We start from the raw sequence: 23828 nt of genomic DNA on the forward strand, positions 1-23828 counted from the left end.
AAAGCATCCTTCTCTGTCATTTCAGATGAGATCACAGAGTGACCTGTCCCTCTCTCATTTCATCTCATCACAGGAAATAATGGACTGTGAGCATGGGTTTCAAGTGGCTTCAATAGTTTCAGTGAGATGGAGCTAGTGACCTCAGCAGCATACAGAGCCAAGGTTGAGGGGGAGGGGAGGAGCTTAGTGCCGAGCTTGGCCTCTATTCAGTGAGGGAAGACTGTTGATACGACATGCTTATGTTAGGTTTTAGACCCAACTCTCTGGTGGCAAATAAGAGATGATGAGGGCTGAATTAAGGCAATATTAAAAATTATAACAATGATATAATTGATTATAAAAATAACACAAGTTAATAAATACATTTATAAATTAAGTATTAATGAATATAATTACTTAGTAATAGTAATAACTATTAGACATTAAATATTATATAAATATTATATAAAGACTATAAGTAATTTTTTTTTTTATTTTTTATTCATTTTTTACAGAGAGGAAGGGAGAGGGATAGAGAGTTAGAAACACCGATGAGAGAGAAACATCAATCAGCTGCCTCCTGCACACCCCCTACTGGGGATGTGCCCCCAACCAAGGTACATGCCTCTAACCGGAATCAAACCTGGGACCCTTCAGTCCACAGGCTGATACTCTATCCACTGAGTCAAACCGGTTAGGGCCTAAGTAATTATTAAATAAGCTGGTAATGCCGAAACCGGTTTGGCTCAGTGGATAGAGCGTCGACCTGCGGACTGAAGGGTCCCAGGTTCGGTTCCGGTCAAGGGCATGTACCTGGGTTGCGGGCACATCCCCAGTGGGAGGTGTGCAGGAGGCAGCTGATAGATGTTTCTCTCTCATCGATGTTTCTAACTCTCTGTCCCTCTCCCTTTCTCTCTGTAAAAAATGAATAAAATATATTAAAAAAAAAAAAAGCTGGTAATGATACTAAATAGTAATGATTCCCCTCACATTTGTGATCTGCTTTACTTTGCCCTTTTTTCACCTTAATATCTCTTAACATTAACCTCCTATAAGTGGTCTTATTAAGAAAATTAAGTCTCAATCTGATTAAGCTTCTAGATATCAACTACCAATTAATAGGAAATACCAGGGATAGAGGAGCATGTTAAATTACACAAGGATGCAGCCAACAAAAAGCAGTCTCTGGAAAGTCTCCAGGGCAAACAACTTCGTTTCTTCAAAAAATACATTGCAAGGAAAAAAAAAAAAGGATGAGGGAGAATGCATAGACTTAGATTTAAGAGACATGACTATCAACTGCAGTTTGTGAACATTATTTGTTTTTTTTAAAGTGACATTTATAAAATCATTAGAAAGCACTATCATATATGTAATGGATTTAAAGCAGTATTGTCAGTTTTTTTAAGGACTAAAAAGCCTTTCTAAAGTTGTAATATATTTTAGAGATAAATACTGAGATATTTATGGATGAAATACTATGTTTTGGATTTACTTTGATAAGATGGAGGTGGGGGAGAGTGAGTGAGATTACAGATAAAACAAGACTGGTCATGAGCTGATAATTATTGAAGCTAATGATGGGGGCATTGGCCTACATTATAACATTCTGTGTATTTTTAAAACAATGTATTTTTATTCATTTTTTACAGAGAGGAAGGGAGAGGGGGTAGTTAGAAACATCGATCAGCTGCCTCCTACACACCTCCTACTGGGGATGTGCCTGCAACCAAGGTACATGCCCTTGACCGGAATCGAACCTGGGACCTTTCAGTCCACAGGTCAACGCTCTATCCACTGAGCCCAACTGGTTAGGACACATTCTGTTTATTTTTATATATGTTCACATTTTTCACAATAAAGTTAAAGTATATACATTTTGATCTTGCACTTCCACTTCTAAAGATGTGTAAGGATATTTATTATAGGATTGTTTGAAAGAGCAAAAGAATAATGAAAAAATGAAATTGATATGGTTTAAATAAAATTATGAAACATACACATGATGGAATACTATGCAGCTGTTAAAAATAAGGCAGCTATATATGTATTGATAGGGTCCAATCTTCATGGTGTATGGCTAAGTAAAAATAGCAATGTATAGAGATGTGCTACCATTTGTGTCAATTTTTTAAATAAAGAATAAGTTATGCCCTAGCTGACTTGGCTCAGTGGATTGAGCGTCAGCCTGCAGACTAAAGGGTCCCAGGTTCGATTCCAGTCAAGGGCACATGCCTGGGTTGCGGGCTCGATCCCCAGTAGCGGGTGTACAGGAGGCAGCCAATCAATGATTCTCTCTCATCATTCATGTTTCTACCTCTCTCTCCTTCTCCCTTCCTCTCTGAAATCAATAAAAAGAAATATATTTTTTTAAAAAGAGTAAGTTATGTATAATTATGCAATATAAAAATCAGGGCATATATACAGGACCTTGATACCAGTGATTGCTAAATAATAGTTAATAGGGTGAAGAGTGGGCAGAGATAGCGTGGAAACTTGTCTATATACCAAATTATATAACTTTAAAATTTTTATCTTGTGCATGTGTATTAACTATTCAAAGTGACAATTTTTAATGTCATAGGTTAGTTAAACCACTTAAAGAAAAAATGACATACAGAACACTGCTTTCTCATCATTTGTAGGCAGTGGCACATGCAGAAAATGCAGGTGCTTTTATGGAGCATTCAGGGTATCTGAGAAGATGGATAGCATTAGGGGCAAAACAGGCCCCCCTGCCCCAGACACTGCCTGGCTACCACAAGGGCTGAGGATCTATTTCTTTTCTTTCTTTTTTTTTTTTAAAAATATATTTATTGATTTTTTTTTTTTTACAGAAAGGAAGGGAGAGGGATAGAGAGTTAGAAACATCGATGAGAGAGAAACATCGATTCAGCTGCCTCCTGCACACTTCCTACTGGGGATGTGCCTGCAACCAAGGTACATGCCCTTGACCGGAATTGAACCTGGGACCCTTCAGTCCATAGGCCGACGCTCTATCCACTGAGCCAAACCGGTCAGGGCTATTTCTTGAGATCTGGATTCACAAGTCCAGATCCAAAGGTCAATGGGGCTGGATCAAGGCTCTTCTCTTCATCATTGTCCTCTCCTAGAGTCACACCACCAAAGTTCTAAAGACATCATTAACCCAGAACTTGTGAAATCCCAAATATTCCATTTAAAGTTAGTTTCTTAATTTTAATAGATTGGATTAAATTAGAATAAATTTTACTTATATTTATCTTCACAAATAATAACCATCTACAATTTATTTTTTGGGCGCTATCCTTGTTGAGATTTTTTAAATCATAATTTTATTTACCCTTGAAAACGAACTGGCAGATAATCCCTCCTCTCAGGGATTATTGGTTTCTTGAAGTTTTTGTAGGAAAACTACTTTCTCTGAAGAGACAGAGCTTTGATGACTTTTTATGTCCTTTCATAATCTTTGATTTATCCAGGTATTCTACATCTTCTTGAACCAATTTTGATATTTTAGAAAATACATTCTCTCTAGATTTCAAATATATTAGAATAAAGTCATGCATAGGAGCTACTTCAAAAAAATCTACCCCTTCCTCATTCATACTGGTAAATGTGTTTTTTCTAGATCAGACTTGTGAATCACTTTATATCGTGTTGCATAAACTACGTCCAGATTAAGTCTACTGTTTTCTACTTTATTGAAATGTTCTTTTCTTTTTAATACTAATTCTTTTTAAAAAAATATATTTTTATTGATTTCAGAGAGGAAGGGAGAGGGAGAGGAAGATAGAAACATCAATGATGAGAGGGAATCACGGATCGGCTGCCTCCTGCAAGTCCCCCACTGGGGATCGAGCCCACAACCCGGGCATGTGCCCTTGACTGGAATTGAACCTGGGACCTTTCAGTTCACAGGCTGACGCTCTATCCACTGAGCCAAACTGGCTAGGGCTAATACAAATTGTTACTGTTGACTTGGGTTTGTTTATGTGGTAATTTTTCCTAACTTTTAGTTGGCCATTCATTCATTCAGAGTGCTTGATATGTGACCTGCAATGACTAGGTGTTGAAGATTCGCATTAGGAGAACAAAACCCTTACCTTCAATTTTTGCTTCTGACAAAAGTACAGCTTTGGCTACAATGATCTGGTTTTCATACATAGAATTCACTGTCATTCATTTCTAGTTTGTACATTTAGCTTTTATTTTTCTTGAAATAAAGATATACAGTACTTGTGGTTTTAGATTTCTAAATGGCAGATTTCTTTTGGCTACATTTCTGTTAACTTTTAATTTTCTGATTTTTGTTTTTTGCTTTTTAAAAAAATATATTTTTATTGATTTCAGAGAGGAAGGGAGAGGGAGAAAGCGATAGAAACATCAATGTTGAGAGAGAATCATTGATCGGCTGCTTCCTGCACGCCCCACACTGGGGATTGAGCCCGCAACCCAGGCATGTGCCCTTGACTGGAATCGAACCTGGGACCCTTCAGTCTGCAGGCCAACGCTCCATCCACTGAGCCAAACCAGCTAGGGCTTGCTTTTTTTTTTTTTTCAGATAAAAGATGGGAGACCATGCTCTATTGACTTTGCTCCTATGAATAGGTAGCTATAGGCACCTAGGACTACTATGAATTTCTAACCTTTTAAGTGAAGTAACTTCTCATGATAATTATACTTTACTGTTTTTCAGAATGAATTATCATAAGTTATGAGGACTTTCTGATATTTGATATTCATTCAGAAGGCCCTCTTCTCACATGTTCCTTAACAGTAAGACTGTTAACTAATGATAATAACTAATATTTATTCAACACAGGCTTTATTTAAAATATCGGACAGTCCTCACAAAAACTCTATTAGGTAGGTATAATTACCATTGCTTAAAAACAAGTAAACTGAGGAACAGAGAGATTGCATAATTTACCCAATGATATACCATCAGTAACTGGTAGAAATGAGATAATGTTAAGTAAGGTATATGCTACGGCAAAAGGCACATTCACAAAATATTTTAATTGGGTTATTTTCTCTTAGGAGTTCTCAGAAGGTTGATACATTTTGAGTGGTAAGAGAGGACTTTACATTCATATTAATATTTTTTCACCATAAGTTCTCTGATATATAGTAAACAGTGATTTTGAGGCAAAAAGAATTCCCACGTTTATTGACTTTTCTTCTGGTATGAGTTGTCTGATGTTCCACAATGGAAGTGACAAATGAAGGTTTTCTGATATTATACTACATTAGGCATTATCTAATATTAAGTCAGGTGTGAACTCCATTAAAGGCTTTCCTGCATCCCTAATATTAAGAGCTTTCTAACCAGTATGGGTTCTATAGTGTTCAATGAGATGTGCACCAAGAATAAAGGCCTGTCCACATTCTCTACATTCGTAAGGCTTGATACCAGGATGAATTCTCTGATGTTCAGTAAGTTGTGAACTGCGAATAAAGGCCATTCCACATTCCCTACATTGATAGGGTTTCTCACAAGTATGGATTCGTTGATGATGCGTCAGTTGTGAAACACGAATAAAGGCTTTCCCACATTCCTTACATTTGTAGGGCTTGTCACCTGTATGGATTCTTTGATGTTGAATAAGGTATGAACTACGACTAAAGGCCTTCCCACAGTCCTTACACTCATAGGGTCTGTCACCAGTATGAACTCTCTGATGTCGAGTAAGCTGTGCATGCTGTCTAAAGGCCTTTCCACATTCTTTACATTCATAAGGTTTCTCCCCAGAATGAATTCTTTGATGTCGAGTAACTTCTGAGCTATGAATAAAGCCCTTTCCACATTCCTTACATTCATAGGGTTTCTCCCCCGTGTGAATTCTCTGATGTACAGTAAGTTGTGAATGCTGTCTAAAGGCCTTCCCACATTCTTTACACTGATAGGGTCTAGCACCTGTATGAATTCTCCGATGAACAGTAAGTTGTGAGCCACGAATAAAAGCCTTCCCACAGTCTTTACATACATAAGGTTTCTCACCTGTATGGGTTCTTTGATGCAGAATAAGTTGTGAATGCTGTCTAAAGGTCTTTCCACATTGTTTACATTCATAGGGCTTGACACCAGTATGAAGTCTCTGATGGAGAATAAGTTCTGAAGTACGACCAAAGGCCTTCCCACATTCCTTACAGTCATAAGGTTTCTCACCTGTATGGATTCTTTGATGCTGAACAAGGTGTGAGGCTCGACTAAAGGCCTTTCCACATTCCTTACATTCAAAGGGCTTTTCACCCGAATGAGTTTTCTGATGTTGAATAAGGTGTGAGCCACGGCTAAATGCTTTCCCACATTCATGACATTCAATCAGTTTCTTTTCAGTCTCATTGCTCTGATGTAGAGTGAGGGATGCATGATGTTCAAAAGTGGGTATGTTTTCATATGTGACTTTTACTTGCTTGAAACAGCATTCCTGGTTTACTTGTTGTCTTTCAAACTGGCGTTTGTATTCCCAGTCTTCTCTAAAACTAGAGCTCTCAAAACCACAGCATTTAAGGCTTTCCATTAGCTCCCAATTGAATGTCTCTATTTCAAAAATATCTTTTTGTGGAAATTTCTCACACCTGGACTCCAAGTCTGAAAAACATATATATATATATATACACATATAAATGAATACAAGTTGTTCTCCTGGTCTAAAAGAAATAAAAAAATTCTACAGTAGACTAGAGACATAAAAGAAAATAACCATAAAAGGTGAATAGCTTATATTGAGGCAGGATAGAAAGAAATTAGGGAAACTCACTAAGTGGAATGAGGAAGTAGGAGTGGACATCACAGGACCATAGTGTCAGATCCTCTCACCAGAGCCCCAGCCTCCACGCATGATCATGGGAAATAGTTTATGGCAGGAAAGTCCTGCACTGGTGCAGAAGTCAGCAATAGCAAGAACTGGCTAAAACCAGATCAATCTGAGATGGAGAAAAAACTGACCAGAGAAAGACCCCAAAGCTCATTATACCATTACTAGTGGCCCAGTGCACGAAATTCGTGCGGGGGGGGGGGGGGGTTTGTCCCTCAGCCCGGCCTGCACCCTCTCCATCAGGGATCCCTCTTGCAATCCGGGACTGCTGGCTCATAACCACTCACCTGCCTGTTGGCCTGCTTGCCCCCAACTGCCCCCCCTGCCTGCCTGCTTGCTCCCAACTGACCCCCACTGCCGGCCTGCTCACCCCCAACGGCCCCCCCCCTACTGGCCTGATCACTCATAACTGCTGTCTCATCCTGGCCTGATCACCCACAACTGCCCTCCCCTCTTGGCCCCTAACCGCCTCTACCTCAGCCCTGCCACCATGGCTTTGTCCAGAACGTCTGGAAGGTCTCTCAGTCTAATTAGCATATTACCCTTTTATCAGTACAGATAGAGGCCTGGTGCACAGGTGGGGGCCAGCTGATTTTCCCTGAAGGGTGTCCCGGCTCAGGGTGAGGGTTCCCTTGGGGGGCGGGGCGGCCTGGGCGAGCAGCCTGTGGTCGTTTGCAGGCCGGCCATGCCCCCATTGGGGTGGGGGTTCCCACTGGGGACAGTGCTGGCCTGGGTGAGGGGCTGGGGCTGTTTGCAGGCCATCCATGCCCCCATGGGATGAGGGTCCCCACTGGGGGTGTGTGGCCAGCCTGGGTGAGGGGCTGAGGGCCGTTTTCAGGCCCCTCCCTCAGTGGCCAGCCTGGGTGAACCAAGCCTCCCGTGCACTCAGGCTGGCTCCGTGGCCACCACCCACAGGCTCCTCCTTCAGCGGCTGGCCAGGGTGGGTGGGAAGCTTGGGTCGCCCCTGGCAACAGAGAAAGACAAGCTTCTTCCGTCACTGGGGCGACCCAAGCCACCCGCTCGCCCCGGCCTGCTCCGTGGCTATCGCCCACAGGCCCCTTCTTCAGCGGCCAGCCCAGGCAGGCAGGAAGCTTGCCTTCCTCCATCGCCAGGGGCGACCCAAGCCTCCTGCCCACTCCAGCTGGCTCCGTGGCCGCTGCCAACTTTGTTCTGCTAATTTGCATATTCCCTCCTGATTGGCTGTGGGGGTCGTGGAAGTATGGTCAATTTACATATTTGTCTATTATTAGTGTAGATTATAATGAAAACTGACACCATTATAATGAGAAAGACACCAAAGCTCATTATACCATTATTATAATGAAAACTGACACCACAAGTAGAAGGGAGGCTGAGAGTGAACATCATGACACTTGCCGAATGAACCATATTAGGGAAAAAGCCCCTCCCGACCGGAAGGTGGGGCCAGAATTTGGCATCACAAAGTTCAGAAATAAACTATCCTTGGAAACACATAAAATACTAAGAATTTACTGACGCAGTGCACAACTCACTTGTGAGTTCAACACAGTACATTCAGATGTGTACTTTTGCTTCTTTCATAGTGGTGCCCTGTGAGACTTGCAACCAGGGGAGCAGCAGGGGGCACCAACTTTGATCCTATCTCCAGTTATCCACATCCTAGCCTCTTTCTTTAAAAAAAAAAAAATATCTACACTAATAAAAGAGAAACATGGTAATTAGCGTACGACCGCTACCCTTCCCATTGGCTAATCCCCCAGTCACTCACAGAGTAGGGCCGAGATATGCAAATTAACTGGCAGCCAAGATGGCGGCCGGCAGCCAGGCAGCTGATGCGAACAGGGAGGCTTGCTTGCTTCAGTGACGGAGAACTCCAACGTTCCCCGCCTGAATTGCCGGCCTCTCAGCTGCAACTCTAAGCAACTATGTTGTGAATATAGAAGCTAAAAAAACCCCAGAAACCTGCTTTACTCAGCGGGGCTTCAGCCAGGCGGACCGCAACATTGTATCAAATGCAGACAGTAAACAAAGGCCAGAAACCTGTTTTCAGCAGCCAAGGCCTCAGAGCTAAAGCTGGCCCAGAATAAAAAAAAAAAGAAAAGAAAAAAAGGAGCGGTTGGGTGCTTCAGTCCCAGCCTGAAAACAGCCCTCAGCCTCTCAGCCAGACTGGCCAGGCACCCCAGTGGGGACCCCCACCCTGAAGGGTGTGTGACCACCTGCAAACAGCCATCATCCCCTCACCCAGGCTGGCCAGGCACCCCAGTGGGGACCCCCACCCTGATCCAGGACACCCTTCAGGGCAAACCAGCCAGCCCCACCCATGCACCAGGCCTCTATCCTATATAGTAAAAGGGTAATATGCCTCCCGGCACCTGGATCAGCGGAGCCGAGAGGCCTCCCGGCACCGGGAACAGCGTGACAGGGAGCAGCGCCCAAACCCCCTGATCACCCTGCAGCTGTGTGTGTGACAGGGGGTGGTGCCCCAACCCCCCCGCCCCCCACGGGCCCTGCTCTGTGTGTGACTGGGTAGAGCCATAACCTCCTCATTGGCCCTGCCCTGACTGTGACAGTGGCGGTGCCCCAACCCCCTGATCGGCCCTGCTCTGTGGGTGATAGAGGGCAGCACCCCAACCCCCTGATCCACCCTGCCCTGAGTGTGACAGGGGGCGGTGCCCCAACTCCCCTATCGGCCCTACTCTGTGCATGACAGGGGGGAGCTCCCCAACCCCCTGATTGACCCTGCTCTGTGCATGACAGGGTATGGAGCCCCAACCCCCCTGATGGGCCCTGCTTTGTGCGTGACAGGGGGTGGTGCCGCAACCTCCCCATCGACCCTGCCTTGAGTGTGACAGGGGGCGGTGCCCCAACCCCCCAATCGGCCCTACCCTGAGCGTGACTGAGGGTGGCATCGCAATCTCCCAATCTGCCCTGCTCTGTGCATGACGGGGCGGCGCCCCAACTCCCCAGTCAGCCCTACTCTGAGCCTGACCAGGGGCTGCACCTAGGGATTGGGCCTGCCCTCTGCCACCTGGGAGCAGGCCTAAGCCAGCAGGTCGTTATCTCCCGAGGGGTACCAGACTGCGAGAGGGCACAGGCCGGTCTGAGGGACCCCCGTCCCCTGAGTGCACAAATTTTTGTGCACCGGGCCTCTAGTATATATATATATTTTAATTGATTTCAGAGAGGAATAAAGAGGGAGAGAGAAATAGAAACATCAGTGATGAGAGAGAATCATTGATCAGGTGCCTCCTGCCTGACCCCTACTCGGGACCAAGCCCACAACCCGGGCATGTGCCCTTGACCGGAATCAAATCTGGGACCCTTTAGTCTACAGGCCAACGCTCTATCCACTGAACCAAACTGACTAGGACTCTCTATTTCTACTTGAATAAAACTTGCTTTTGCTTTCAATGAGATTTCACTTGAACTCATTCTTCTTTTGTTTTGTTAATCTTCACCAGGATATATTTTCCATTGATTTTTTTTTTTTAAGAAAGAATGTAGGGCAGACACCGCTGCCACCCACACCCCACGGCGTGTGTGGAAGGTGCCTCCTGGCTCCCACCAGATTTCGTCCGGGCGGGCGAGGGACCGTCCAAACACGGGGGCCGCAGATCAGCTTCCCACTCCGCTCAACTGGTCAGAACCAGCGTTTCTCACCAGCCTGCAGGTGATGCCGAGGTGCTGGTCCTCGACCGCACTTGGAAGGAGCCTGGTGTGCGGGAGCCTCTCCTTGCGCGAGCTGCACCCCTTTCTGCATTTCACCTCCTGTCACTCAGTTCAGGATCGGATGGAAGCAGGGTGGGGAGAGGGGCTGGGGTGTGGAGAGGTGCGCTCCTGGAGGCTAAGGAATTGCAGTGCCGAGCGAAGTCAGCTCCACTGCACACCTGCAGGGGCTCGGATGCTTTTGAGTGAATACCACAGAATTTGAACCAAGATGGTGGCATAAGGTACAGACCTGTGCGTGCTGCCTCCCACAACAACACTGAAAATACCAACTATAAGACAAAACAGTTATCATTCAGAACCATGGGAAAGCAGGCTCAGTGGAAGTTGTACAACTGGAAGGAAAGAAAGAAGCGCATTGAGACTGAGTAGGATATGCAGAGGCACCAAGAACAGAGGTATGGAGTTGCGTGCCAGGCGGGCTGCAACTGGATGCGCGTTTTTTTTTCAATCGAAAGAGGTTACAAACTCTCAAATCCACTGAGCTTGTTTGGGGTGGGATTCTGAGGTCCCAGACCCCTATGGGGAGAGGTGGGACAGCCTTGCAGTGGGTCGGAGAGCGAGGGTGGCTTTCTCGCGGAGCTGCTCGCCAGCACTCGGGGACACGGAGACGCAGGGTCACGGAGAGGCGAGGGATCGCGGAGACGCCATTGCTGTTTGCTCTGCCCTGGTGACTCCGAGACCCTGCCCTACTCAATTTACATCCCCGCCCAAGCTGTGCCAGAGGCACAAAAGGTACCACCAGCGCTTTTACAGCATAACCCAACAAACTGCAGCTTTCAACTCCTCGCACCCATAAGGGACACACTCAAGAAACAGAATCAGGTTTGGAGGAAGACAGAACCGGATCCAGGTGGGCCGGCAACATGGAATTGCTGTACCAGCAAACACACAAACAGGTCCACCAGATCCAGTCTCACATGGAACGCCGGGAGATGGCAGACAAGCAGTCTGTGCACTTAGTAGAAAACGAAATCTAAGCAAGCATACCAGATATTCAGCCAGCAAGAATGCCTGGAGATTTTGTCCAGCAAGGAGCTGCCCAACAAAAGACAGAATACCAAACTTCGTGTTGACCAGTTAAAGTATGATGTCCAGCACCTGCAGACTGCTCTCAGAAACTTCCAACATCGGTGATATGCAAGGGAGCAGCAGGAAAGATAGTGAGAGGAGCTTCTGTCTCGCACCTTCACCCCCAACGTGGGATGTGGCGCCCCCTGCGAGGCTGTGCCGGCTCCTGCGAGGCTGCGCCAGCCCCTGTGAGGCTGAGATGGCCCCTGTGAGGCTGAGACAGCCCCTGGGAGACTGAGACAGCCCCTGTGAGGCTGAGACGGTCCCTCTGAGGCTGAGACGGTCCCTGTGAGGCTGAGATGGTCTCTGTGTGGCCAAACACAGGGACACATCGTGGATGGAAATAGCTACATTTTCCAGGTGTATCGCCTGGCAAGAAAAAGCGTACACCTATGGATGAGGACAGTGTGTGTGTGTGTGGGGGGTAAGGGCAGAGGGTGGGGTGGGAACTGGGTGGAGGGGAGCAATGGGGGGACAAAAAGGGGAACAACTGTAATAATCTGAACAATAAAGATTTATTTAAAAAAGAAGAATGTAGGAAGGGAGGAGAGGATAGAGAGGGAGAGAGAGAAAGGGAAACATCAAAGTGAGAGAGACACATTGACTGGTTGCCTCCTGCACGTGCCCCATCTGGGGCTGGGGATGGAACCTGCAACCCACAACAGCAGCTCTTCTACTGTAGTCACAGCTGGTCCTCACAGGCAATTAGCCTGAAGGTCAATTCCTCTCAGTGATACAGATAGCAATCAAGGCTCAAGTACAAGACTGGGCACACAGCCCACACAAGGGCATACGTAGAGTGCCCCATTCAGGTAACTGGGGAGGCTGAGCCACTGGGCCCTACAGGACATCTATTACACAAGGGCACTCTACCAATTCCAGGAGACATAGCAGCTCTATCTAATACATGGAAACAAACACAGGGAAGCAGCCAAAATGTGGAGATAAAGAAACATGTCACAAATGAAAGGACAGAAGAAATCTCCAGAAAAAGAATGAAATGAAATGGAAGCAAACAAACTACTTGATACAGAGTTCAAAACCATGGTTATAAGTCTGCTCAAGATCTTAATGAGAGCTTCAAGGGACTTAGAATTTCAAAGATTTCAGTGAGACTTTCAAGGATCTTAGTGAGAATGTCAAGAAAAAGAACCAGTCAGAAATTAAGTATACACTAATTGAAATAAAGAATAATTTACAGAGATTCAACAGTAGAATAGAGGATTCTGAGAATAAATCAATGATTTGGAATATTAGGAAAGAAAAAAAAACCCAATCAGAAGAGCAAAAAGAAAAAAGAATCCAAAAATATGAAGACAGTGTAAGGAGCCTCTGGGACAACTTCAAGTGTACCAACATCCTCATTATTGGGGTGCCCTAAGGAGAAGAGAGAGAGCAAGATATTGAAAACCTCTTTTAAGAAATAATGACAGAAAACTTCCCATACCTGGTGAAAGAAATAGACTTACAAATCCAGGAAGCACAGAGAGTCCCAAACACGATGAACCCAAAGAGGCCCACACCAAGGCACATCATAATTAAAATGCCAAGGGTTAAAGACAAAGAGAGAATCTTAAAAGCAGCAAGAGAAAAGCAGTTAGTTACCTACAAGGGAATGCCCATCTGACTGTCAGATGATTTCTCAACAGAAACTATGCAGGCCAGAAGGGAGTGGCAAGAAATATTCAAAGTGATAAATAGCAAGGACCTACAATAAAGATTACTCTACCCAGCAAAACTATCATTTAGCATTGAAGGTCAGATAAAGAACTTCACAGAGCCCTGGCTGGTTTGGCTCGGTGGATAGTGTCGGCTTGTGGACTGGGGGGGGGGGGGGGGGGGGCGGGGTCCCAGGTTCAATTCCAGTCAAGGGCTCGATCTCCAGTGGGGGGCGTGCGGGAGGCGGCTGATCGGTGGTTCTCTCTCATCATTGATATTTCTAGCTCTCTCTCCCTCTTCCTTCCTCTCTGAAGTCAATAAAAATATATTAAAAAAAAAAAGCTTCACAGACAAGAAAAAGCTAAAGGAGTACATCACCACCAAAACACTATTACATTAAATGTTGAAGGGTATTCTTTCAGCAGACAAAGAGGAAGAAGAAAGGATAAAAAATATGAAAAATAAAATGGCAATAAATCAACAACTGAATCTAAAAATCAAAATAAACAAGGAATCTAATGAATAAAATAAACTGATGAATAAAATAGAACCAGAGGCATGGAAACATGGGACACACTGATGAATCTCAGAGGGAAGGGTGAGTGATGGGAAGCGATTAACCAAAGAACTTAAATGCATATATGCATTACCTATGGACACGGACAACAGGGTGGTGAAGACCTGAGGGAACAGGAACCGGGTGGAGGGGGGTCATGGGGAGGGGGAAGGAAAGACATCTGTAATACTCTCAACAATAAAGATTAAACAAACACAAAAAATAAAAAATGAAAATAAAAAATAAAAATCAATGGAAAAAATATTCTCCAGTTAGGATTAACAACAAAAAACAACTACAACCACCACTAAAACTAAAATTTTGTTTACAATTATGTAGCCTTTTGTCATTAAAATCTTTTTTGTAACTTTGGTTAAATAAATAATGTAAGTACTATTACACAATGACTTATAATTTTATTTGACCAAATATTAAAAAAAAATTGGTATAGCCCTAGCCAGTTTGACTCAGTGGATAGAATGTCAGCCTTTGGATTGAAGGGTCCCAGGTTTGATTCTGGTTAAGGGCACGTGCCCGGGTTGCATTCTCAGTCCCCAGTGGGGGGTGTGCAGGAGGCAGCTGATTGGTGATTCTCTCTTATCATTGATGTTTCTATCTCTCTCTCCCTCTCCCCTTCCTTTCTGTAATCAATAAAAATATATTTTAAATAATTGAGCCCTAGCTGGTTTGGCTTGGTGGATAGAGCATCGGCCTGCAGACTGAGGGGTCCCAAGTTTGATTCTGGTCAAGGGCATGTACCTTGGTTGCAGGCACATCTCCAGTAGGTGGCGTGCAGGAGGCAGCTGATCGATGTTTCTCTCTCATCGATGTTTCTAACTCTCTATCTCTCTCCCTTCCTCCCTGTAAAAAATCAATAAAATAAATTTAAAAAATTGATATATCTGACAAGCTTCCCAAGATTAAAAAATTAAAGCCTTTTCTTTGACTTTTGAGGTTTTTTTTTAAAAAAATTTGGAGTTTTTCAAAAGGATCCTTAAATCATTTCAAAGATTTGTTCTCTTTTTATAAAAGAAAAACAAATTAAACTAATCAGGCATATTTAGTATGTTAAATACATAGGACAATTGTCAAATAAATAATGCCAGAAAACTCAGTTTTCCTGTCTTTTTTTTTAAAATATATTTTTATTTATTTCAGAGAGGAAGAGAGAGGGAGGGAGAGATAGAAACATCAATGATGAGAGAGAATCATTGATGTGCTTGCCTCCTGCACATCCTCTACTGAGGATCAAGCCCACAACCTGGGCATGTGCCCTCGACCTGAATCAAACTTGGGACCCTTCAGTCCGCAGGCTGACACTCTATCCACTGAGCCAGACCAGCTAGGGCTCCTCTGTCTCTTAAAATTGTAACTTTTACCAAAAAAAGACTGATAAATTCTACTATGCAGTGGTGAAAAGAAAACAGAAAAAACTTGCATATGAACAAAAACCACCAAAAGCGAAGTAAAAAAGAGACAAATGCCTGAGAAAAGATTTGAAATTTATATTACGGATAACAAAATAATCTTTATAATTCGTAAGAAGTTTTTTAAAATAGAGAAATATCCTAAAAAGGTTAAACATACAGTTACTATCTGATCATAGGTATACATATAAAAGAAGTGAAACTAGGGATTCAGATACTATACACAAATATTTATAACTAGAGGCCCGGTGCACAAAATTTGTGCATGGGGCGGGTTGTCCCTTAGCCCAGCCTGCACCCTCTCCAATCTGGGACATCCCTTTCACAATCCAGGACTGCTGGCTCCCAACCGCTCGCCTGACTGCCAGCCTGATCACCCCCTAACCCAGAGGTCCTCAAACTATGGCCCGTGGGCCACATGCAAATACAAATATTGTATTTGTACCCATTTTGTTTTTTTACTTCAAAATAAGATATGTGCAGTGTGCATAGGAATTTGTTCATAGTTTTTTTTTAAACTATAGTCCAGCCCTCCAACGATCTGAGGGACAGTGAACTGGGCCTCTGTTTAAAAAAAGTTTGAGGATCCCTGCCCTAACCACTCCCCTGCCAGCCTGATCACCGCCTAACTACTCCCCTGCTGGCCCGATCGCCCCCAACTGCCCTCCCCTGCTGGCCTGGTGGCCCCCAACTGACTTCCCCTGCTGGCCTGGTCCCTCCCAACAGCCCTCCCCTGCAGGCCTGGTCACCCCCAACTGCCCTCCCCTGCTGGCCTGGTCGCCCTAACTGCCCTCCCCTGCCTGCCTGATAACCCACAACTGCCCTCCCCTGCAGGCCATCTTGTGGCCAAATGGGGGTGGCCATCTTGTGTGTTGGAGTGATGGTCAATTTGCATATCACCTCTTTAATATATAGGATAACATTATTCACAATAGCCAAAGGGTGGAAAGAACCCAAGTGTGCATCAATAGGTGAATGGATAAACAAAATGTGATATATCACATAATTCAGCCTTAAAAAGAAATGAAACTGTGATAACTACTATAACCTGAATGAACCTTGAACACATTATGCTAATTGCCCTGGCCAGGTGGCTCAGTTGGTTGGAGCATTGTCCTGTACACCAGAAGGTTGCAGGTTCAATTAAATTCTGGGTCAGGGCACATACTTAGGTTGTGGGTTCAATCCCTGGTCCTGGCACGCACAGGAGGTAACCGATGACTATGTCTCTCACATTGATGTTTCTCTCTCTCTCTCCTCCCTCTCTCCTTCTCCCCCATTCTAAAATTAATTTTAAAGCCTATATTCTTAGGTGAGGAATAGAAACAAATAAAAAACACATTATGATAAGTGAAATAAGCAAGATGCAAAAGGCTACATATTCTATGATTCCACTTATATAAGATACCTTGGATAGACAAGCAGAGACAGAAAGTAGAACAAGGATTACCAGGGGCTAGGAGGAGAGGAAAATGGAGAGTTATTGTTTAAAGGGTACCGTTTATGTTTGGGATGATGAATAAGTTCTGAAAATGGATAGTGGAGATGGCTGCACAACACTGTGAGTGTAATTAATGCCAGTGAATTGTATAGTTAAAACTGCCAAAACTGGTAAATTTTATGTAATGTTCATCACAATTTAAAAAATATATTTTTTATCCCAGAACTACAGCTTAGAAAATATACCAGCCAAATATTCTGTAAAAGATAATACTTATTATGGAATAAATAGCAATGGGATTACTAGCAACAAAATATAGAATTTCAGTGGAGTAATCTTATATACGCTGAATTTATGCATATTCAATGATATGGTTCAAAAACACATACAAAGTGGGAGGCAGAATAATGTTCCCCTAAAGATCTCCATGTTTTAATCCCTAGAACCTGTGAATATTTTATGTTACATAGCAAAGGAGTTATCACAGTTTCATTTCTTTTTAATTTATGGAGATGAAATTATGGTTGCTACTCAGCTGATGCTCCAACCATGGAGCCATACTAGTCAGGGCCAGATGACTGATTTATATTATTACTGTTAGTGAAGAATAACGCATACTATGTATTTATGAAATGTTATAAGAACAATAATAGTATGAAACGAAATTTAAGGGGAGATCTTGGATTGTCTGGGTGTGCCCAATAATTACATGGGTCTTTATAAGTGAAAGAAAGAGGCAGGAGAGTCAGAGTAAGAGACAGAGAGAGATCTGAAGATGCTACGTTGCCAGCTTTGAAGACAGAAGGGGGTTAAAGAATGCAGGCAACCTCTAGAACAGTGGTTTTCAACCTACTGGACCTTTAAATACAGTTCCTCATGTTGTGACCCAACCATAAAATTATTTTCGTTGCTACTTCATAACTGTAATGTTGCTACTGTTATGAATCGTAATGTAAATATCTGGTATGCGGGATGGTCTTAGGTGATCCCTGTGAAAGGGTCGTTCGACGGCCAAAGGGGTTGCGACCCACAGGTTGAGAACCGCTGCTCTAGAAGTTGGAAAGGGCAAGAAAACGAATTCTCCCCTAAAGCCTCCAGAAAGAAATGCAGCCCTGCAGACACCTTGATTTTATGCATTTTGGACTTCTAATCTCCAGAACTATAAAATAATAAATTTGTGTTTCAAGCCCCCAGTTTGTAGGCATTTGTTACAGAAGCCACAGAAAACTCATAGGGAAAGAAAAAAAACTGAGTAATTCATTCATATATCACACCTGTTCAATCTTATCCTTAGAGTCTACCCTCCCAAGGAAATGTAGGCTAGAGCCAAAGTAATAAGCTTCCTGGAAACAAATGAAATTGAACACACAACAACTCAAAATCTCTGGGACACAGTAAAAACAATCCCGAGAGGGAATTTCATAGCACTACAGGCCTATATCAAAAAGTAAGAAAAAGTAATAATAAATGAATTAACCCTACAACTTAAAGAATCAGAAAGAGAACAATAAGAAAAGCCCAGAGACTTTATAATTAAAAGGCCAAAAATTAAAGACAAAGACAGAATCTTAAAAGCAGCAAGAGACAAGCAATTTGTGACCTACAAAGGAGCTTCCATAAGGGTGTCAGCTGATTTCTCATCAGAAACTCTACAGGCCAGAAGGGAATGGCATGAAGCATTCAAGGTAATGGAAAGCAAGGATCTGAGACCAAGATTACTATATCCAGCAAGGCTATCATTCAAAAACAGATGGTGAAATAAAGACCATTCCAGACAAAAAAAAAGGCTAATGGAGTCTATCACTACCAAACTGGCACTACAAGAAATGCTAAAGGAACTGCTGTAATGAGAAGAAATAGCGAGAGAGAGAAAGAGAGAGAGTGAGAGAGATAGGCATACGTAATTAAAATAGCAAATAAATAAGTACCTATTAGTAATGTTAAATGTAAATGGATTAAATGCCCCAATCAAAAGACATAGGATAGTTGAATAGATACAAAAACATGACCCAACTATATGCTGCTTAGCAGAGACTCACCTCATAACAAAAGACTCACACAGGATGAGAGTGAAGGGATGGAAAAATATTTTCCAGGCAAATGGAAAAAAAAAATTTGGGGAAGCAATACTCATATCTGACAAAATAGACTTCAAAATGAAGGCCATCACAAGAGACAACAAAGGTCACTATATAACACTAAAGGGATCAATCCAATAAGAGGACATAACCCTGCTAGACATATACGCACCCAACATAAGAGCACCTAAATATATAAAAACTTCTAGAGGACTTTAAGGGAGAGATCAACAACAATACAGTTATAGTAGGGCACTTTAACATCCTGCTGACTTCAATGAATAGATCTTCCAGACAAAAAGTAAGCAGGAATTAGTGACTATAATGACACACTGGATCAGATGGATTTGATTGATATTTATAGAACATTTCACCCCAAATTTGCAGAATATACATTCTTCTCAAGTGCACATAGTTCATTCACAAAGACAGACCACATTTTAGGACAAAATCAAGTCTCTACAAGTTCAAGAAGATTGAAATCATATAAAGCATCTTCTCAGATCACAATGGAATGAAATTAGAAATCAGCTATAGTAAAACACCCAAAACATTCAAACACATGGAGGCTAAATAGCATGTTATTAAACAACTAAAGGCCCGGTGCATGTGCACCGGTGGGGTCCCTCAGTCTCTGGCCTGCGCCCTCTTGCAATCTGGGACCTCTCGGGGGATGTCAGACTGCTGGTTTTGGCCCAATCCCTGCAGGCAGGTGATGCAGGGAGCAGGGCTGGAACTAGATTTCTTATTGGCCGTGCAAGTAGTAAAGGGTGTAGCACATCATGGTGGGTAAAGAATGTGACTGGGCCTACCACTGGCTGGGCTAGAGCTAGATATTTATTGACTGTGCAGGTTGTGAGAGTGTGGCCTCACTTTCATTGGTACCTGACGCTGTGTTGCTTTTGGCAGTCCTTGGTGCAGCCAGTGGGGATTAGACCGAAACAGGCAGTCCAACAGCCCCTGAGGGATGTAGTAGTGCGAGAAGTGGCAGGGGGCTGGGGAGAAGCTTGAGCCTAGGCCAGGTGCCACACTGGTCCCGCTCATTCCGGCCCTGCTGTGCCTGCTGCCGCTGCCACTTGGTAGCACTGCTGCAGAGGTGTGAGAGGCTCACGCCACCGCAGCTGTGTTTGCCAGCTGTGAATCCAGCGTCTGGTGCCCGTCGGTCAGCTGAGCGGTGCTCCCGCTGTGGGAGTGCACTTACCAGAGGGCAGCTCCTGCATTCAGCGTCTGCCCCCTGGTGGTCAGTTCATGTCATAGTGACGGGTCAACTGGTCATTCAGTCTCTTAGGCTTTTTTTTTTAAAAATATATTTTATTGATTTTTTACAGAGAGGAAGGGAGAGAGATAGAGAGTTAGAAACATCGATGAGAGAGAAACATCGATCAGCTGCCTCCTGCACATCTCCCACTGGGGATGTGCCCGCAACCCAGGTACATGCCCTTGACCGGAATCGAACCTGGGACCTTTCAGTCCGCAGGCCAATGCTCTATCCACTGAGCCAAACCGGTTCCGGCCAGTCGCTTAGGCTTTTATATACAGTGGGGCCTTGACTTACGAGTGTCCTGACTAACGAGTTTTTTGAGATACCAGCTGTCTCTCGGCTGATTTTTTGCATTGAGTTGACAAAGTAATTTGAGTTAACGAGCTCGTTAATGAGTTCCTTAGCGAGCTCGGTCTCGGAACGAATTAAACTCATAAATCAAGGCCCCACTGTATATAGATGAATGGGTTAACAATGAGATCAACAAAGAAATAAATAACTTCTAGGAAACAAATGAAAGTGAACACACAGCAAATCAAAATCTCTGGGACCCAGTGAAAGCAGTCCTGAGAGGGAATTTCATAGTACTACAGGTCTACCTCAAAAATAAGAAAAAGTAATAATAAACCATTTAACCCTACAACTTAAAGAATTAGAAAGAGAACAACAAGAAAAGCCCAGAGTAAGTAGAAGGAAGGAAATATTAAAATTAGAGCAGAAATAATTGATATAGAACCTAAAAAAAACAAAAACAAAACAAAACAAAATCAATGAATCCAAGAGCTGGTTCTTTAAAAAGATAAACAAGAAAAAAAAAAAAGGTAAACAAGATTGATGAACCACTAGCAAGACTCATCAAGAAACAAAGAGAGAAGAACCAAATCAATAAATCAGAAATGAAAATAGCGAAGTAACAACTGACATCACAGAAATACAAAGGATTGTAAGCATATACTATGAACAACTACATGCCAACAAGCTGGACAATGTGGATGAAATGGACAAATTCTTAGAAAAGTACAATCTCCCAAAACTGAATCAGGAAGAATCAGAAAACCTGACTAGGCCAATAACAACTGATGAAATAGAGGCAGTAATAAAAAAAACTCTCAGCAAACAAAAGCTCTGGTCCAGATGGCTTCACAGGGGAGTTTTACCAAACATTCAAAGAAGAACTAACACCTATACTATGTAAACTATTCCAAAGGATTCAATAAGAAGGAACACTTCCAAGCTCTTTTTATGAAGCCAGCATTATCCTAATTCCAAAACCAGATAAAGACACTACAAAGAAAGAAAATTACAGGCCAATATCCCTGATGAACACAGATGCTAAAGTCCTCAACAAAATATTAGTGAATCAGATCCAGCAATGTATTACAAAGATCAGACACAAGGATCAAGTGAGATTTATTCCAGGGATGCAAGTCTGGTACAATATTTGCAAATCAATAAATGTTACGCATAACATAAACAAATACAAAGATGAAAACCACATGATCATATCAACAGATGTCAAAAAAGCATTTGACAAAATCCAGCACCCTTTCTTGATAAAAGCTCTCACTGAAGTGGGAACAGAGGGATCATACCTCAACATAAAAGCCACATATGACAAACCTACAGTCAACATCATACTCAATGGGCAAAAACTAAAACCATTTTCCCCAAGAACAGGAACAAGGCAGGTCTGCTTTCATCACTCTTATTCAACACCAGAGGTCCAATGCACAAATTTTGTACAAGAATAGGCCTTTCTGCCCCCGGCTGCCAGCACCAGCTTCCCTCTGGTCCCTGGGACCCGGGCTTCCCTCTGGCACCCTGGACCCAGGCTTCCCTCCGGCCACTGGAAGGCACCCGGGACCCAGGCTTCCCTCACAGCCCCGGCTTCGTCTGGAAGGACGTCTGATCTAATTAGCATATTACGCTTTTATTATTATAGACTAGAGGCTATAATAATAATATAGACTAGGGGGGGAATGTCCCTCAGCCCGGCCTGCACCCTCTCTAATCCGGGACCACTCAGGGGATGTCCAATTCCTGGTGTGTTGGCAGTTAGACATCCCTCTTACAATCTGGGACCCCTGGCTCCTAACTGCTCACCTGCCGGCCTGATCCCCCTAACTGCTCTCCCCTGCTGGCCTGATCACCCCTAACTGCCTCTGCCTCAGCCCTTCCACCGTGGCTTTGTCCAGAAGGTCATTGGAAGATGTTCAGTCTAATTAGCATATTACCCTTTTATTAGTATAGATAATACTGAAAATCCTAGCTACAGTGGTCAGACAAGAAGAAATAAAAGGCATCCAAATTAGAAAGGAGGAAGTAAAACTCTCCTTTTTCACAGATGATACGGTATTGCACACAAAAAACCCTAAAGACTCCACTGAAAAACTACTAGATTTAATAAATGAATTCGGCAATGTAGCAGGATACAAAATCAGCACCCAGAAATCAATGGCTTTTTTATACACCAATAATGAACTCTAAGAAAGAGAAAGTAAATAAACAATCCCATTTAACATTGCAACAAAAAAATTAAGATACTTAGGAATGAACTTAACCAAAGAGGTAAAATACTTGTAATCAGAAAACTACAGGATGTTGAAAAAGAGATAGAGAAAGATACAAACAAGTGGAAAAATACACTCTGTTCATGGATCGGTAGAGTCAGTATCATTAAAATGTCCATATTAACCAAAGCAATCTACAGACGTCATCACAAGATGGCCACCCTCACGTTGTCAAAGATGGCTGGCACAAGATGGCTGGCAGGGGAGGGCAGTTGTGGGTAATCAGGCCGGCAGGGGAGGGCAGTTAGGGGCAACCAGGTCTGCAGGGGAGGGCAGTTGGGGGCAATCAGGCTGTCAGGGAAGCAGTTAGGTGTCAATCAGGCCGGTAGAGAAGCGGTTAGGGGGTGATCAGGCTGGCAGGCAGAAGCGGTTAGGGGTAATCAGGAAGGCAGGCAGGTGAGCGGTTAGAAGCCAGCAGTCCCGGATTGTGAGAGGGATGTCCCCAAAAGGGTCCCAGATTGGAGAGGGTGCAGGCCGGGCTGAGGGTCCTACCCTCAGCCCGGCCTCTAGTTAATATTTACTAACATTTATTAAGTCGTCATGATTGCCTGGCGTGGTTCTGGGAATTTTTACATTATTATTAATGTACACAAAAGCCACAATAACTACATGAGACACTATTTTTATCCCAATTCGCAGAGGAGAAAACTGAAGCACAGAGAATGTAAATAACTTACCTAAATTCTCAAATCTAGTAAATGGCAGAGTCAGGATTTAAACTAGGGCAGTCTAACTCCAGAATCTGTCCTTAGCCACTACACATCCTTACCTCTCAAAAGTTAATAGAATTGCAGAATGAGGTAAAGTGAGAAGCTGTTTTAAGGAAATAAGTATAGCCCTGTCTGGTGTGGCTCGGTTGGGTAGCCTGTGCACCGAAAGGTTGCTGGTTCTATTCCCAGTCAGGGAACATGCCCAGGTTACGGGCTTGTTTCACTATAGGGGTGTGCAGGAGGCAGCCAATTGATGCTTCTCATTGACATTTCACTCTTCTCCTCCCTTCCTCTCTCTTTAAAATCAATTAAAAAATATTTTAAGCCAAAACCGGTTTGGCTCAGTGGATAGAGCGTCGGCCTGGGGACTGAAAGGTCCCAGGTTCGATTCCGGTCAAGGGCATGTACCTGGGTTGCGAGCACATCCCCAGTAGGAGATGTGCAAGAGGCAGCTGATTGATGTTTCTCTCTCATCGATGTTTCTAACTCTCTATCTCTCTCCCTTCCTCTCTGTAAAAAAATCAATAAAATATATTTAAAAAAAAATATTTTAAGAAAGAAAATA

The 23828-nt window shown here is 43.4% G+C and overlaps 1 protein-coding gene across 2 annotated transcripts in view; it reads right to left on the reverse strand.

Annotated features, from left to right (window-relative positions):
- Positions 1-23828, reverse strand: part of LOC308531054 (uncharacterized protein) — a 72400-nt gene that overhangs the window by 39523 nt on the left and 9049 nt on the right. The window contains exon 4 of one of the 2 annotated variants that reach the window (XM_081107907.1): positions 4526-6556. The exons of the other annotated variant lie outside the window; for it this stretch is intronic. Coding sequence (XP_080964033.1) covers positions 5286-6556 — 1271 coding nt within the window. The 3' untranslated portion in view covers positions 4526-5285. Of the gene's footprint in view, positions 1-4525; positions 6557-23828 lie in introns of those variants that run through there. 2 annotated transcript variants of the gene reach the window in all.

Source organism: Myotis nattereri (genome assembly GCF_964212035.1).
Source record: "Myotis nattereri genome assembly, chromosome: 15".
Classification (NCBI taxonomy): Eukaryota; Metazoa; Chordata; class Mammalia; order Chiroptera; family Vespertilionidae; genus Myotis; species Myotis nattereri.